The sequence below is a fragment of the Narcine bancroftii genome, chromosome 4 (assembly GCF_036971445.1).
Source record: "Narcine bancroftii isolate sNarBan1 chromosome 4, sNarBan1.hap1, whole genome shotgun sequence".
NCBI classification, from domain to species: Eukaryota; Metazoa; Chordata; class Chondrichthyes; order Torpediniformes; family Narcinidae; genus Narcine; species Narcine bancroftii.
The window spans coordinates 135,262,434-135,277,693 of NC_091472.1; the positions used below are offsets into that span (position 1 = coordinate 135,262,434).

Sequence of the window (15,260 nt, forward strand, 5' to 3'; positions counted from 1 at the left end):
GTGAAGTCCGCCTGGCAGATGTAGGCAGCTTCCAAGAACGCGGCGCGGGCTACACACTCTACTGGTCTGGCAAGCCTTCGGATGAACGACGCCTATCTGGTGTAGGCTTCATGGTCAAGAGCTTCATTGCCTCCAAACTCGAAAACCTTCCGACAGGCCTCTCGGACCGAATCATGTCCATGCGACTCCCACTTCAAAACAAGCGTCACATCACCCTCATCAGTGTCTATGCTCCAACCCTCCAGGCGGAACCAGCAGAAAAGAACAAGTTCTACACCGACCTGCGCAACCTCATCCAACGTATACCCTATACGACAGACCCCAAGGTTGTCATCCTGGGCGACTTCAACGCTCGTGTCGGCAAAGACTCAGAAACCTGGCCAGGAATCCTGGGCAAGCATGGCGTCGGCAAGTGCAACGACAATGGGCGCCTCCTGTTGGAGCTCTGCGCAGAACAGCGGCTTGTCATTACAAACACCCTTTTTCAGCAGAGGGACAGCCTTAAGACCACCTGGATGCATCCCCGATCCAAACACTGGCACCTCCTGGACTACATCCTGGTGCGAGAAAGTGACAAACAAGATGTGCTCCACACCAGGGTCATGCCTAGCGCGGAATGCCACACTGACCACCGGCTGGTTCGCTGCAAGCTCAACCTTCACTTCAAGCCAAAGCCCAGGAACAATAAAGCCCCCAGAAAGAGGTTCAATGTTGGAAAACTGCAGTCAGACGAAGCGAGAGGAAACTTCCAGGCAAACCTCAAAGCAAAGCTCGACGTTGCAACCCGCCTCACGGACCCGTCCCCTGAAACCTTCTGGGATCAGTTGAAGACTACCATACTGCAATCCACTGAAGAGGTACTGGGCTTCTCCTCCAGGAAAAACAAGGACTGGTTTGACGAAAACAGCCAGGAAATCCAGGAGCTGCTGGCAAAGAAGCGAGCTGCCCACCAGGCTCACCTTACAAAGCCGTCCTGTCCAGAGAAGAAACAAGCCTTCCGTCGCGCATTGCAGCCATCTTCAGCGCAAACTCCGGGAGATCCAAAATGTTGAGTGGTGGACTAGCCTCGCCAAACGAACACAGCTCAGCGCGGACATTGGCGACTTCAGGGTTTCTACGAGGCTCTAAAGGCTGTGTACGGCCCCTCACCCCAAGTCCAAAGCCCGCTGCGCAGCTCAGACGGCAAAGTCTCCTCAGCGACAAGATCTCCATCCTCAACCGATGGTCAGAACACTTCCAATCTCTTTTCAGTACCAACCGCTCAGTCCAAGATTCCGCCCTGCTCCAGCTCCCTCAACAGCCCCTAAGGCTAGAGCTGGATGAGGTTCCCACCCTGGATGAGACATATAAGGCAATCGAACAACTGAAAAGTGGCAAAGCAGCAGGTATGGATGGAATCCCCCCAGAAGTCTGGAAGGCTGGCGGCAAAACTCTGCATGCCAAACTGCATGAGTTTTTCAAGCTTTGTTGGGACCAAGGTAAACTGCCTCAGGATCTTCGTGATGCCACCATCATCACCCTGTACAAAAACAAAGGCGAGAAATCAGACTGCTCAAACTACAGGGGAATCACGTTGCTCTCCATTGCAGGCAAAATCTTCGCTAGGATTCTACTAAATAGAATAATACCTAGTGTCGCTGAGAATATTCTCCCAGAATCACAGTGCGGCTTTCGCGCTAACAGAGGAACCACTGACATGGTCTTTGCCTCAGACAGCTCAAGAAAAGTGTAGAGAACAAAACAAAGGACTCTACATCACCTTTGTTGACCTCACCAAAGCCTTCGACACCGTGAGCAGGAAAGGGCTTTGGGCAAATACTAGAGCGCATCGGATGTCCCCCAAAGTTCCTCAACATGATTATCCAACTGCACGAAAACCAACAAGGTCGGGTCAGATACAGCAATGAGCTCTCTGAACCCTTCTCCATTAACAATGGTGTGAAGCAAGGCTGTGTTCTCGCACAACCCTCTTTTCAATCTTCTTCAGCATGATGCTGAACCAAGCCATGAAAGACCCCAACAATGATGACGCTGTTTACATCCGGTACCGCACGGATGGCAGTCTCTTCAATCTGAGGCGCCTGCAAGCTCACACCAAGACACAAGAGAAACTTGTCCGTGAACTACTCTTTGCAGATGATGCCGCTTTAGTTGCCCATTCAGAGCCAGCTCTTCAGCGCTTGACGTCCTGCTTTGCGGAAACTGCCAAAATGTTTGGCCTGGAAGTCAGCCTGAAGAAAACTGAGGTCCTCCATCAGCCAGCTCCCCACCATGACTACCAGCCCCCCCACATCTCCATCGGGCACACAAAACTCAAAACGGTCAACCAGTTTACCTATCTCGGCTGCACCATTTCATCAGATGCAAGGATCGACAATGAGATAGACAACAGACTCGCCAAGGCAAATAGCGCCTTTGGAAGACTACACAAAAGAGTCTGGAAAAACAACCAACTGAAAAACCTCACAAAGATAAGCGTATACAGAGCCGTTGTCATACCCACACTCCTGTTCGGCTCCGAATCATGGGTCCTCTACCGGCACCACCTACGGCTCCTAGAACGCTTCCACCAGCGTTGTCTCCGCTCCATCCTCAACATCCATTGGAGCGCTCACACCCCTAACGTCGAGGTACTCGAGATGGCAGAGGTCGACAGCATCGAGTCCACGCTGCTGAAGATCCAGCTGCGCTGGATGGGTCACGTCTCCAGAATGGAGGACCATCGCCTTCCCAAGATCGTATTATATGGCGAGCTCTCCACTGGCCACCGTGACAGAGGTGCACCAAAGAAAAGGTACAAGGACTGCCTAAAGAAATCTCTTGGTGCCTGCCACATTGACCACCGCCAGTGGGCTGATAACGCCTCAAACCGTGCATCTTGGCGCCTCACAGTTTGGCGGGCAGCAGCCTCCTTTGAAGAAGACCGCAGAGCCCACCTCACTGACAAAAGGCAAAGGAGGAAAAACCCAACACCCAACCCCAACCAACCAATTTTCCCTTGCAACCGCTGCAATCGTGTCTGCCTGTCCCGCATCGGACTGGTCAGCCACAAACGAGCCTGCAGCTGACGTGGACTTTTTACCCCCTCCATAAATCTTCGTCCGCGAAGCCAAGCCAAAGAAAAAAAAGAAATGGACACTGAGACCGGCCGAGTTCCTTCAGTATTTACTGTGTGTTCTTACGACAATCACAGCACCTGCAGACTTCAATGTTTCACACCGTTTCACTGCTCTGTTGTAAGTAAAACCCTTCAGATTGTTGCGACGTAAAATCATTCTTTTGCAGCCTGAAAATACTACAAAATCTCCTATTCTTCAATTTCAATAATATTCACACTCATTTAATTCCATCTCAGTGTCACCAAATCATTACTTCATAGCTTACCTTGTTTATAAATTCCAGTGTTCCATCAGCTTTTCCCACTGCTGCACAAACTGAGGCTAATCTTATCATCTTCCTCCTTTTTCAACTGCCCTCCTACTGATGCACCCATTTTAATATTTAACCTTCCTTTCTTCCCCTCTTGTATTGGCCTCTTTGGATTCACTGAGTTGGTTAAATAATCAAGACCACCCTCTTGATTTTTATTTGAAACATCCATCCTTATGCGAACATGTAATCATCAACTATAAAGCTGTAATGGTTTTTAACAAAACTTGGCTATGTGGTACAAATCCTGTTCTTTAATGAAACATTACAATTTAACAGCACCTGGTCAGTTCAAACCATCAAGGAATAGGTTGGTAATTATCACCAAATCAAATTTTGGTCTCTTTGAGACAACGTGAAAAGAAAAATATTCTTTCTTTTCTAATGACATAATTAACCTTGAACAGAGAGCAATAAAGCACAGGAACATTCCTCTTCAGCCTATGTCTTTGTTGACAACGATGCCAATTTAAACTAATCCCACCTGCTCCACATGGTCATTATCCCTGTGGAGGATCCAGGTTCAGGGATGAAATCCAAATCAGCAGTCTACTCTCCTGAGGAATGAATGACTCAAACTTTTCATTAGCTAATTCCCTTTATCCATTACCTGTGGGATGTCCATCACCCCCATGGGGGATCCAGGATCTCCCTGAACATACAATTACTTTGATTTGTATACCCTGCCACAATTGGACTTCACCTTTCAAAAAAAAAGTCTTCTCCCATGTGACAAGCATTACCCAATCAGCATTAAGCTACTATTCATCTGCAAATTCCATCACTATGTGAACCAATTACGTAGCCAGGTTCCCTTTTCCTCGGGCATTGTTCTTCCACGTCCCCTCAATGGGTAAACTCCTGACTAGTGGAAACTTACTAGCTGGGCAGAATTTGCCCAGCTTCAAATTCCAAACCATTATCGGCTCACTCAAGTTACATTGATCTTCAGGCTCGGCTGGGGATGTCCAGTAACAAATCATTGCTCAGATTGGATTCATTGTTCAGCCTCTTATTTCTACATCCCTCCATTCCCTAACTGTTCATGTGTCTTTTAAATGCTGCTATCCTACCTGGTTCCTGACAGCACATTCCAGGCGTCTACCACTAATGTCAGTGTGTGCATTTTTTCCCCCCGTGACACAAGTATATGCACACTGAATGCTTGTGCAGATGTAAACTTGGAATTGTTTCAAGATGATTTTGGCATAGCCTATACCTCTCACGGCTAATAAGATTGTATTGGCATGTTTTACGATAGTACAAGTATGTTCGCATTCTACAAAGTAACATATTTAGTTAAGATTTTATTGTACATTAGTTTAGGTTACACCTTTTGTGCGCACATCAATTGCCTTGGTGCTCTGGTCGTAAAAACTGTGCGCGCATGCAGGTGCACAGCTTAGAGGGAACAGTGCCAACCACTCATGTATCTATGCCATCCATGAATTGATATATTTTCATCAGATCATCCATTCAGCCTCAAACACTCCAAACCAAACACTCCAAGATTTTCAATCCTCTCCAATGCAAAAAAACAAACAATACTCTTTAATATCAGGCAATATCCAGGGAAATCTCATTTGCACCTTCTCAAAAACCAAAAATTCCTTGCTGCGATGGAGCAGCTAGAACTGCACACAATACTTCAAATATGGCTGAACAAAAATTGTACACAGCGGCAGCTTGATTTCCAAACTTTTAATCTCAATTCCCCTGATCGATAAAGGCAAATTTACCATATGCATTCTTTACCACCCTATCTACTTGTTTTGCCACAGAGGATTGCAAAACTCACGATCTGTCTGGACATCAATGCTTTTAAGGCCCCTGCCAGTTACTATATACAGTAAAACATCTCATATCTGGCACCTATGGGGATTGGTAGATGCTAGATAAGTGAATTTTCCAGTTGCTTGAGATTGCGTGTTGCATGACTGATGAACTAACCATGAAGGGGGTGAAAATTTTAAATGTTTCTATTTTTTACCTATTTATTTTCTGCAATTTTTTTCCATTGCTTGAGGCTGCCGGTTGCTCGAATTCCAGATAACGGTGATTTTTCTTTAAACTGTAAACAGCACCCAATAGCCTGAACACATCTGAGACTGTCTGATCTCAGATGCTAAGCAGGCTTAGGACTGGTCAGTACTTGGAGGGGATTACTGCCTTGGAACACCAGGTGTTGTAGGTTTCTGTGAGGGGCACTCAACAAGTGGCAGACAAAAGTTAAAGAATTTCATGCATGTTACATTCTAAATGTAACATGACAATAATGGAACTTTTACCTTCCTTTTTGCCTTTCCAAAGTGTGACACCTCACATTTGTCCAGATAAAACTCCATCTGCCATTTCTTCTCTTAAATTCCAAATGATCTATATCCTATCATATCCTTTGATAACTTTCCTCCTCTCCACTATTCCACCAATTTTCAAGTCAATTCTTTCTTTGGCTTGGCTTCGCGGACGAAGATTTATGGAGGGGGTAAAAAGTCCACGTCAGCTGCAGGCTCGTTTATGGCTGACCAGTCCGATGCGGGACAGGCAGACACGATTGCAGCGGTTGCAAGGGAAAATTGGTTGGTTGGGGTTGGGTGTTGGGTTTTTCCTCCTTTGCCTTTTGTCAGTGAGGTGGGCTCTGCGGTCTTCTTCAAAGGAGGCTGCTGCCCGCCAAACTGAGGCGCCAAGATGCACGGTTTGAGGCGTTATCAGCCCACTGGCGGTGGTCAATGTGGCAGGCACCAAGAGATTTCTTTAGGCAGTCCTTGTACCTTTTCTTTGGTGCACCTCTGTCACGGTGGCCAGTGGAGAGCTCGCCATATAATCCGATCTTGGGAAGGCGATGGTCCTCCATTCTGGAGACGTGACCCATCCAGCGCAGCTGGATCTTCAGCAGCGTGGACTTGATGCTGTCGACCTCTGCCATCTCGAGTACCTCGACGTTAGGGGTGTGAGCGCTCCAATGGATGTTGAGGATGGAGCGGAGACAACGCTGGTGGAAGCGTTCTAGGAGCCGTAGGTGGTGCCGGTAGAGGACCCATGATTCGGAGCCGAACAGGAGTGTGGGTATGACAACGGCTCTGTATACGCTTATCTTTGTGAGGTTTTTCAGTTGGTTGTTTTTCCAGACTCTTTTGTGTAGTCTTCCAAAGGCGCTATTTGCCTTGGCGAGTCTGTTGTCTATCTCATTGTCGATCCTTGCATCTGATGAAATGGTGCAGCCGAGATAGGTAAACTGGTTGACCGTTTTGAGTTTTGTGTGCCCGATGGAGATGTGGGGGGGGCTGGTAGCCATGGTGGGGAGCTGGCTGATGGAGGACCTCAGTTTTCTTCAGGCTGACTTCCAGGCCAAACATTTTGGCAGTTTCCGCAAAGCAGGACGTCAAGCGCTGAAGAGCTGGCTCTGAATGGGTAACTAAAGCGGCATCATCTGCAAAGAGTAGTTCACGGACAAGTTTCTCTTGTGTCTTGGTGTGAGCTTGCAGGCGCCTCAGATTGAAGAGACTGCCATCCGTGCGGTACCGGATGTAAACAGCGTCTTCATTGTTGGGGTCTTTCATGGCTTGGTTCAGCATCATGCTGAAGAAGATTGAAAAGAGGGTTGGTGCGAGAACACAGCCTTGCTTCACGCCATTGTTAATGGAGAAGGGTTCAGAGAGCTCATTGCTGTATCTGACCCGACCTTGTTGGTTTTCGTGCAGTTGGATAATCATGTTGAGGAACTTTGGGGGACATCCGATGCGCTCTAGTATTTGCCAAAGCCCTTTCCTGCTCACGGTGTCGAAGGCTTTGGTGAGGTCAACAAAGGTGATGTAGAGTCCTTTGTTTTGTTCTCTGCACTTTTCTTGGAGCTGTCTGAGGGCAAAGACCATGTCAGTGGTTCCTCTGTTTGCGCGAAAGCCGCACTGTGATTCTGGGAGAATATTCTCGGCGACACTAGGTATTATTCTATTTAGTAGAATCCTAGCGAAGATTTTGCCTGCAATGGAGAGCAACGTGATTCCCCTGTAGTTTGAGCAGTCTGATTTCTCGCCTTTGTTTTTGTACAGGGTGATGATGGTGGCATCACGAAGATCCTGAGGCAGTTTACCTTGGTCCCAACAAAGCTTGAAAAACTCATGCAGTTTGGCATGCAGAGTTTTGCCGCCAGCCTTCCAGACTTCTGGGGGGGATTCCATCCATACCTGCTGCTTTGCCACTTTTCAGTTGTTCGATTGCCTTATATGTCTCATCCTGGTGCGAGAAAGTGACAAACAAGATGTGCTCCACACCAGGGTCATGCCTAGCGCGGAATGCCACACTGACCACCGGCTGGTTCGCTGCAAGCTCAACCTTCACTTCAAGCCAAAGCCCAGGAACAATAAAGCCCCCAGAAAGAGGTTCAATGTTGGAAAACTGCAGTCAGACGAAGCGAGAGGAAACTTCCAGGCAAACCTCAAAGCAAAGCTCGACGTTGCAACCCGCCTCACGGACCCGTCCCCTGAAACCCTCTGGGATCAGTTGAAGACTACCATACTGCAATCCACTGAAGAGGTACTGGGCTTCTCCTCCAGGAAAAACAAGGACTGGTTTGACGAAAACAGCCAGGAAATCCAGGAGCTGCTGGCAAAGAAGCGAGCTGCCCACCAGGCTCACCTTACAAAGTCGTCCTGTCCAGAGAAAAAACAAGCCTTCCGTCGCGCATGCAGCCATCTTCAGCGCAAACTCCGGGAGATCCAAAATGAGTGGTGGACTAGCCTCGCCAAACGAACACAGCTCAGCGCGGACATTGGCGACTTCAGGGGTTTCTACGAGGCTCTAAAGGCTGTGTACGGCCCCTCACCCCAAGTCCAAAGCCCGCTGCGCAGCTCAGACGGCAAAGTCCTCTCAGCGACAAGATCTCCATCCTCAACCGATGGTCAGAACACTTCCAATCTCTTTTCAGTACCAACCGCTCAGTCCAAGATTCCGCCCTGCTCCAGCTCCCTCAACAGCCCCTAAGGCTAGAGCTGGATGAGGTTCCCACCCTGGATGAGACATATAAGGCAATCTCAAGTCAATTACAACCATATTAATCAACCCATCTGCATGTTTGTCTAAATCATTTATAAACAGAGGTCTCAGCACAGATCCCTGTGGAATACCACCGACACAGACCTCCTGGTAGAATAACACCAGTTCACCACTACCCTCTGCCTTCTGTGACCAAGCCAATTTTGAATTCCTTCTGTCAAGTCACCATGGTTCCTGTGTTTTAATCTTCTAGATCAACCTACCATGAGGGACCCTACCATTACTAAGGTTTTAGTGAGGATCAAGATTTAATTTTAGTCCCATAGCAAAGTATTTTTAGCTTTTCACCATGGGTCAATAAATTTGAATTTATATAGCACCATCAACATAGTAAAACATTCAACATTTCCCAGTGTAAAGGTTAAAACTTTGTGTTTTTGATTCTTAGTTAATTTTGTGCCTATCTCATTAAGAAAAAGTATTATTTGTAGTGTTACTATTTTGACAATGACATGTCATAATATCCGGGCAGACTAAGAGCTTGCATCTCATTCTGCGGTGAATTATAAAGGAGTTGCGAGCTCGAAATAATTTTTCTTTTTAAAAATTAGTCTTATTTCGTCTTGTCCATCTTTTTAAAGTTGAATATCGTTATATCTTTAAATATAGCTGAATGCTTTTTTTATTCATAGTTATGAAAATCTTAATGCAAAGTTATGCAAAATGTTTATCCATTTTATCAATGAATTAAAGCTACATAAAGCTGCATTTACAAAAGTTTGATTTCTTGGATTAATAAGATAGTAATTCAGAATATCGTCGCTCACATTTCCTTGAAGATGACACGTTTTTAAATGAGGAAATACTAGAACCTGGAGAGTGTCGTCTGCACCCAGGCCCATTATCATGATTTGATACCAAGCCGCATGCTTGAACAGATAACCAGAAATAGATAATCAGAAATACATTTTGAGGAGGGCAAAATGAATAGACGAAGGGAAAGAAATTCAAGAATTTTTTAAATGCAGCTTAAGGCACAACCATGAGTGATGGAACGATGAATGCAGATGTGCAAGAATCCAAAGCTCAGAAAATTGCAGAGCTATGGGAATCATGGGGCTGGTGCAAATTGCAGGATAAAGGGCCCTGCCAGAGAATAAACGGATGAAAATTTTAAAATCACATTGTTGCTGGACTAAGAAATAATATATACCCATGAGCACAAGGATAATGGGTAGTCAGAATTTGGTGGATGTTAGAGAATGAAGTCAATAGAGCTTTGGATGATGTCAAGTTAGGATAGCATGCAGGCTGAGCTAGGAAAGGTATAGAGGAGGCAAAGACATGGATTAGAGTTTCATCAGGTTTGCCCGCTGAGATAAGGCAGATGGTGATATAATGACATACTGACAAAGGGTCTTTGTCCTGAAACTTTTCTCTTCCTGCCCTGCTGAGTATTCCCAATGCTTTATTTTAATTTCAAACTTTAACATTCTGCAGTTTTTGATTTTCAAATTTTCTAAAAGGAGAAAGTTTGGCAGGACTCAGTTGAAATGACACCAAAGGAAACAGAGAAAAGTTTGATCCCCAACTAATGAACTTAAGAAATTAATACATCCAGAGAAAAGATAAAGGTCATACAAAAAAATGTCATAAAATGACAGCATGCTACATTACTTCATTTTTTTTTCTTAGTCAACCAGATTATTGGTCAAATATACCAAAAGTACTCTTTGGAAAATCTTTCAGCAATGAACATTAACCTTCTGAAAATGAATATTTGACAAATTATGGCTTGAACAGAATTGTATATCAGCAATCAAAAGAACTCTACTCAACACATGCACTTTCATAAATTTGCTAGAAAGTTCTGGCCCATAATTGATAATGTACATTTTTTTATCATTCATTTCCTAATAACTAATGAAGGGTTATCACTGAAAGGTTCAATATGTTCCTCCTTCTACAGATACCATCTGACCTGCTGAGAACTTCCTGGATTTTCCATTTCTTTTTAATTTCATTCAACAGCAACAAAATCAAGAATATGCACATCATATAACTAAAATCATTACTGCAGCAGATCTACATTAATACAGCCTACAAACATTACAATCATTAACTAGCATTTAAAACATGGGAAAAAAATCCTATCTCAGACATATACCAACCCAAAACTAGAAATGCTGACCCATCTTTAGCATCTGGTGCACAAATTTTCAGGTCATATTATTAAACTATGCACCAAATCTATTAATTGCTTAATGATTTAATCACATTTACAAATCTGTGAATTAATAGAAAATAATCTTGTACATAAAATCTTTCAAAAACAAAAGAATCACATGAGAACACTGTTTCAATGTCAAACAATGGGAGTAGAAAATAAGGAGACTAAACAAAAAATAAAGAAAGGTATTTTGGAATATAATACTACTTCATGATGCACATTGATTTAGATACAAATTTATATTTACACTCAGCAAATTACATTATTTCATGTCTGCATATCCTTACCTCAAATGACACAATAAAGTCATGAGCATTTGCCTTTTTGGCAGCATCAATCACCTGTTTGAAAAGGAAGGAAAAATGAGATTCAGTTACAGTGTTACCATTAAACCATTACAAGGCTTTTCCTTCTTAAAAAAGCCTATTTCGGCAAAGAGAATGAAGTGCTGTTTAATGTTAAGGTTACTAAATTCCATCAACTGGACAACTCTATAAATATTTTAAACTTAAACTATGATTAAATAATAACAGCTGCAGAATTGGGATGTTGCTTGGTTCCTGTAAAGTTAAAAGTGATGCAAAATATCTATTAATTAATCTGCCTTCTCCTTTCTTTACATTCGTAATACTTCGAGTTCACTTTCTATGGGACGAACAGTCTCTTTGTTGGCTCTTTTGAAAATATCTATTTAATCGAATGCTGCTATCTTGGAATGCCTTCACAATAAGAACATAAATTAATTTCATCTCATTTTGCAAAACCACAATTGCTTACTTGTTGCTTGGTCCCATAAAATGCTGACACAAAAATATCCTGTAAGTTACACATATAGACAATCTTTCCACATCTGATTGTTTTCCTGGTCATTGTAACCCCCAAAGATCATCATTGTATCTTTATGACAAGCTCCTAATATTTCTCCCTTCATATTTCATATTTGAGGGGAGGATATTCCAGAATTGTTGGCCAAAGTAGCTGATTGATGCAAGGTTGTTCTATCCAAAAGATCCAAGATGGAGGAAGCAGAGATCTGATAATCAGACTGTTACAGACATAGGAAAAGGAAGGGCATTTGGTGGGCTTTGAATAAAAGAATAAGAACTTTATAAAAGGCTGGATTTCCACACCAGGCACAGATACAAAACACGCAAGATCCTATTTAGATGCAAGAAAACAATATACAGTTTTAATTTGCTGAGGTCTAGCAGAACCCTTATGTAATCACAGGCATTCTCCAAGTCTTAACTCTTATCAACTTGTATCCAAGTCCTGTGGAGTTTAGTTTATGGAGCAATAGGAATGTTACCTGGATTTATTCTGGAACATTTTCATTAAAAATCTTCAAAGTGAAGAGATCGAACACCTGGATAATTCTCCCACATCTCAAAATAAAAGCAAATGCAGAGTCTTTTGTACAACAATAAAGATGGCCCATTCTTCAGGACCATCACATGAACTCCTTTCCACAATTCACAGGTGAAGATTCAAACTTTAACATTACCCAGTAAAATCACCCTCTTTAAAATTGACCATTCTACTGGTTGGGGTTTCTTTTTAAAGACTGAATTGGGCATGATTGATTGCAACAAATCTTGAAAACAAATATTGAAAAAGGTCAATCTATGAAAAGATGGTTATATATACCACAACATGAATAGTTTGTAGAACGAGCATCAAGCATGTGTATCTTTAAAATCTATTACATTTAATATCCTTGATATACAATACATATTCTGAAGCAAGAACCTTCAAAAAGGTATACTGGAGCCTTTTTTAAAACCGATAAATTAGCCATGTTCACAAAACTACAGGTTTCTGTAAAAGCTATTCAGGCTCGACGGAATAAAAATCCTTTTCATTAGTTTTTATTCTCTTAAGATATGTCACAAATATCACTGCCTGATTCACAAAGCTAAATTTAGCTTTGCATTTTTGATTCACATTAGGAAAGATGATAATTATTTTAAAATAATCAGTATTTTGACAAACCATTCTCATTCTTTTAATTGTCTTTAATTTTTTTAATCTACTGTGGGTTATTGTAAAGTTGAGCTTGTCTAATATTTACACAATTTAAACTGTGTTTACTGATGCTAATGTGTTGACTGTGCACTGTAATGCAGCAAATTACAAAAATGACCAAAAAAATGTGACAAACTGAGAGAAATACCCTGTACAAAAAGATGGTGATACTCAATGCTTGTTGAATGGTGTAATGACAACTTTGCATTCAACATCAGCAAAACAAAGATGATTGTAGACTTCAGGAGGAAGTCAGGGGAACACAACCCAGTCCTCATCGAGGACTCAGTAGTTGAGAGGGCCAAGAACTTCAAATTCCTGGGTGTTAACATCTCCAAGAATCTGTCCTGGAGCCTCTATGTTGATGCAATCACAAAGAAGGCTAGCCAATGGTTATACTTTGTGAGATGTCTGAGGAGATTTGGTAGATTACCGAAGACGCTCGTAAACTTCTACAGGTGTATCGTGGAGAGCATTCTAGCTGGTTGCATCACTGCCTGGTATGGAGGCGCCAACTCTCAGGACAAGAATCTACTCCAGAGGGTTGTTAACCCTTTCTGTGACATCACAGGCATCAGACCTCTCAATCAAGGACATCGACATGAGGTGGTATCTTTAAAAAGCAGCCTCTATCATCAAAGACCCCCACAACCCAGACCATGCCCTCTTCACTCTGTTACCAGTGGGAAAAAGGTACAGGAGCATAAAGATGAGCACTCAGCGGTACAAGGACAGCTTCTTCCCCTCTGCCATCATATTCCTGAATTATCAATGAACCAAAGACACTGCCTTACATTTTGTGCATGACTATAAAAATAAAATAATAATAATAATGTCATAAGATAGTTATAATATGTAAGTTTCCACTATGTTGCTGCCACGAAACACTGAATTTCATGACTTGTTCATGACAATAAATCCTGATTCTATGTTCTATTTATCAGACAACACAATTGCATCAGCTTTCAATGAAAGAGTTCAGATTTTATTCCCCCAAATGTTTCTTCTACAAATTGATTAAACTTGAGGGAATGACTGCAATAACGTATGAACCCTGCCATTATATTAACTGGAAGCATGACTATTTTCCATGCTTTTATTCTGTTCATTAGTGTTCAATTTCTTTCATTAATTTGGAATTTGTTATGTACCACTGCATTTAACATTTATACAAATTTCCCTTATGAATTAGTGACAGAGGAAAATAACTGAATGTGTATAGAGCCAGAAGAGTACAAGAACAGGCCCTTCAGCCCTTCTAGTCTATGCCAAACTATTATTCTGCCTAGTCCCACTGACCTGCATCCAGTCCATATCCCTCCATGCCTCTTCCATCCACATATCTATCCAATTTTTCTTAAATGTTAATATTGAGCCTGCATTCACCACTTCAGTTGGCAGCTCATTCCACACTCCCACTATTCTATGTGTGAAGAGGTTCTCATTAATTTTCCCTTAAACTTTTTCACTTACACTCTTAACCCATGTCCTCTTGTTTATATCTCACTTAAGCTCAGTGGAAAAAGCCTGCTTGAATTTACTCTGTCTAAACCTCTGTATATACCTCTATCAAATCTCCCCTCATTCTTCTGTCCTCCAGGGAATAAAGACCTAATTTGTTTAAATTTACAGTACCCTGTAACTTAGCTCCTCAAGTTCTAGCAACATCCTAGTCAATCCTCTCCACACTCTTTCAACTTTATTGCTATAGCAGCTAGGTGATTAAAAGTGCACACAATGCTCCAAATATGGCCTCACCAATCTCAATATTTATACCATTCATCTATTAGTACAGCAGGAGGTAGAATGACAAATCAGTGGCCAAATAGAAATCAAAAGCAAAAGTGCAAGAGCATTGAGTAATGAAGTCATGTAACAACTATAATCAAACTTTGGTGAGGCTACATTTGAAGTATTGGGTGCAATTCTGGTCAGCTCATTACTGGAAGGATGTTGAGATTTCAGAAAGGATGCTGCCTGGATTAGAGGGTACAATCTATGGGGAAAGATTGGACAAATTTGGATAGTTTTCTCTGGAGCTTCTGAAGTCGAGGGGAAACCTGACATTTTTATAAAATTATGAGGCATTGATAGGGTAGACAGTCAGAACCTTTTTCACAGGATAAAAAGGTCAAACATGTTTAAGATTGATAGGGGTGGGGAGGGGGGGGGTGGAAATGAAGGGGGAGGAGTTTAAAAGAGATGTGTTGCACCTTTTTCTTTTTACAGAGTTGTCGGTGCCTGGAGTGGGCTGCCCCAGGAATAGTCGTGGAGACGGATAAGATAATAGCATTTAAGAGACTTCTAGTTAGACACATGAATATGGATCACATGCAAGCAGAATTTTAATTTGTACATCATGCTTAGTAATTGCATGCATCACAAAGCAAAGCTTATTTATGAGACAATTTAATTAACAACTTCAGTATACTTAATATATTCTTCCATTTGTTCCCCATCTATTTTGTGACAGTCAAGATTATTAAAGTTTTGCGGAACTAATTCAGGCAATGTCAAGAGGAAAGTTCTGTAACAAGTCCTTAAACTTATAAAAAGCTGACTATAAAACACAAGCACCATTGTC

The 15,260-nt window shown here is 42.5% G+C and overlaps 1 protein-coding gene across 1 annotated transcript in view; it reads right to left on the reverse strand.

Annotated features, from left to right (window-relative positions):
- LOC138762392 (uncharacterized) overlaps positions 1-15,260 on the reverse strand; it is a 172,738-nt gene that overhangs the window by 46,618 nt on the left and 110,860 nt on the right. The window contains exon 17 of the mRNA XM_069936159.1: positions 10,939-10,992. Coding sequence (XP_069792260.1) covers positions 10,939-10,992 — 54 coding nt within the window. The remainder of the gene's footprint in view (positions 1-10,938; positions 10,993-15,260) is intronic.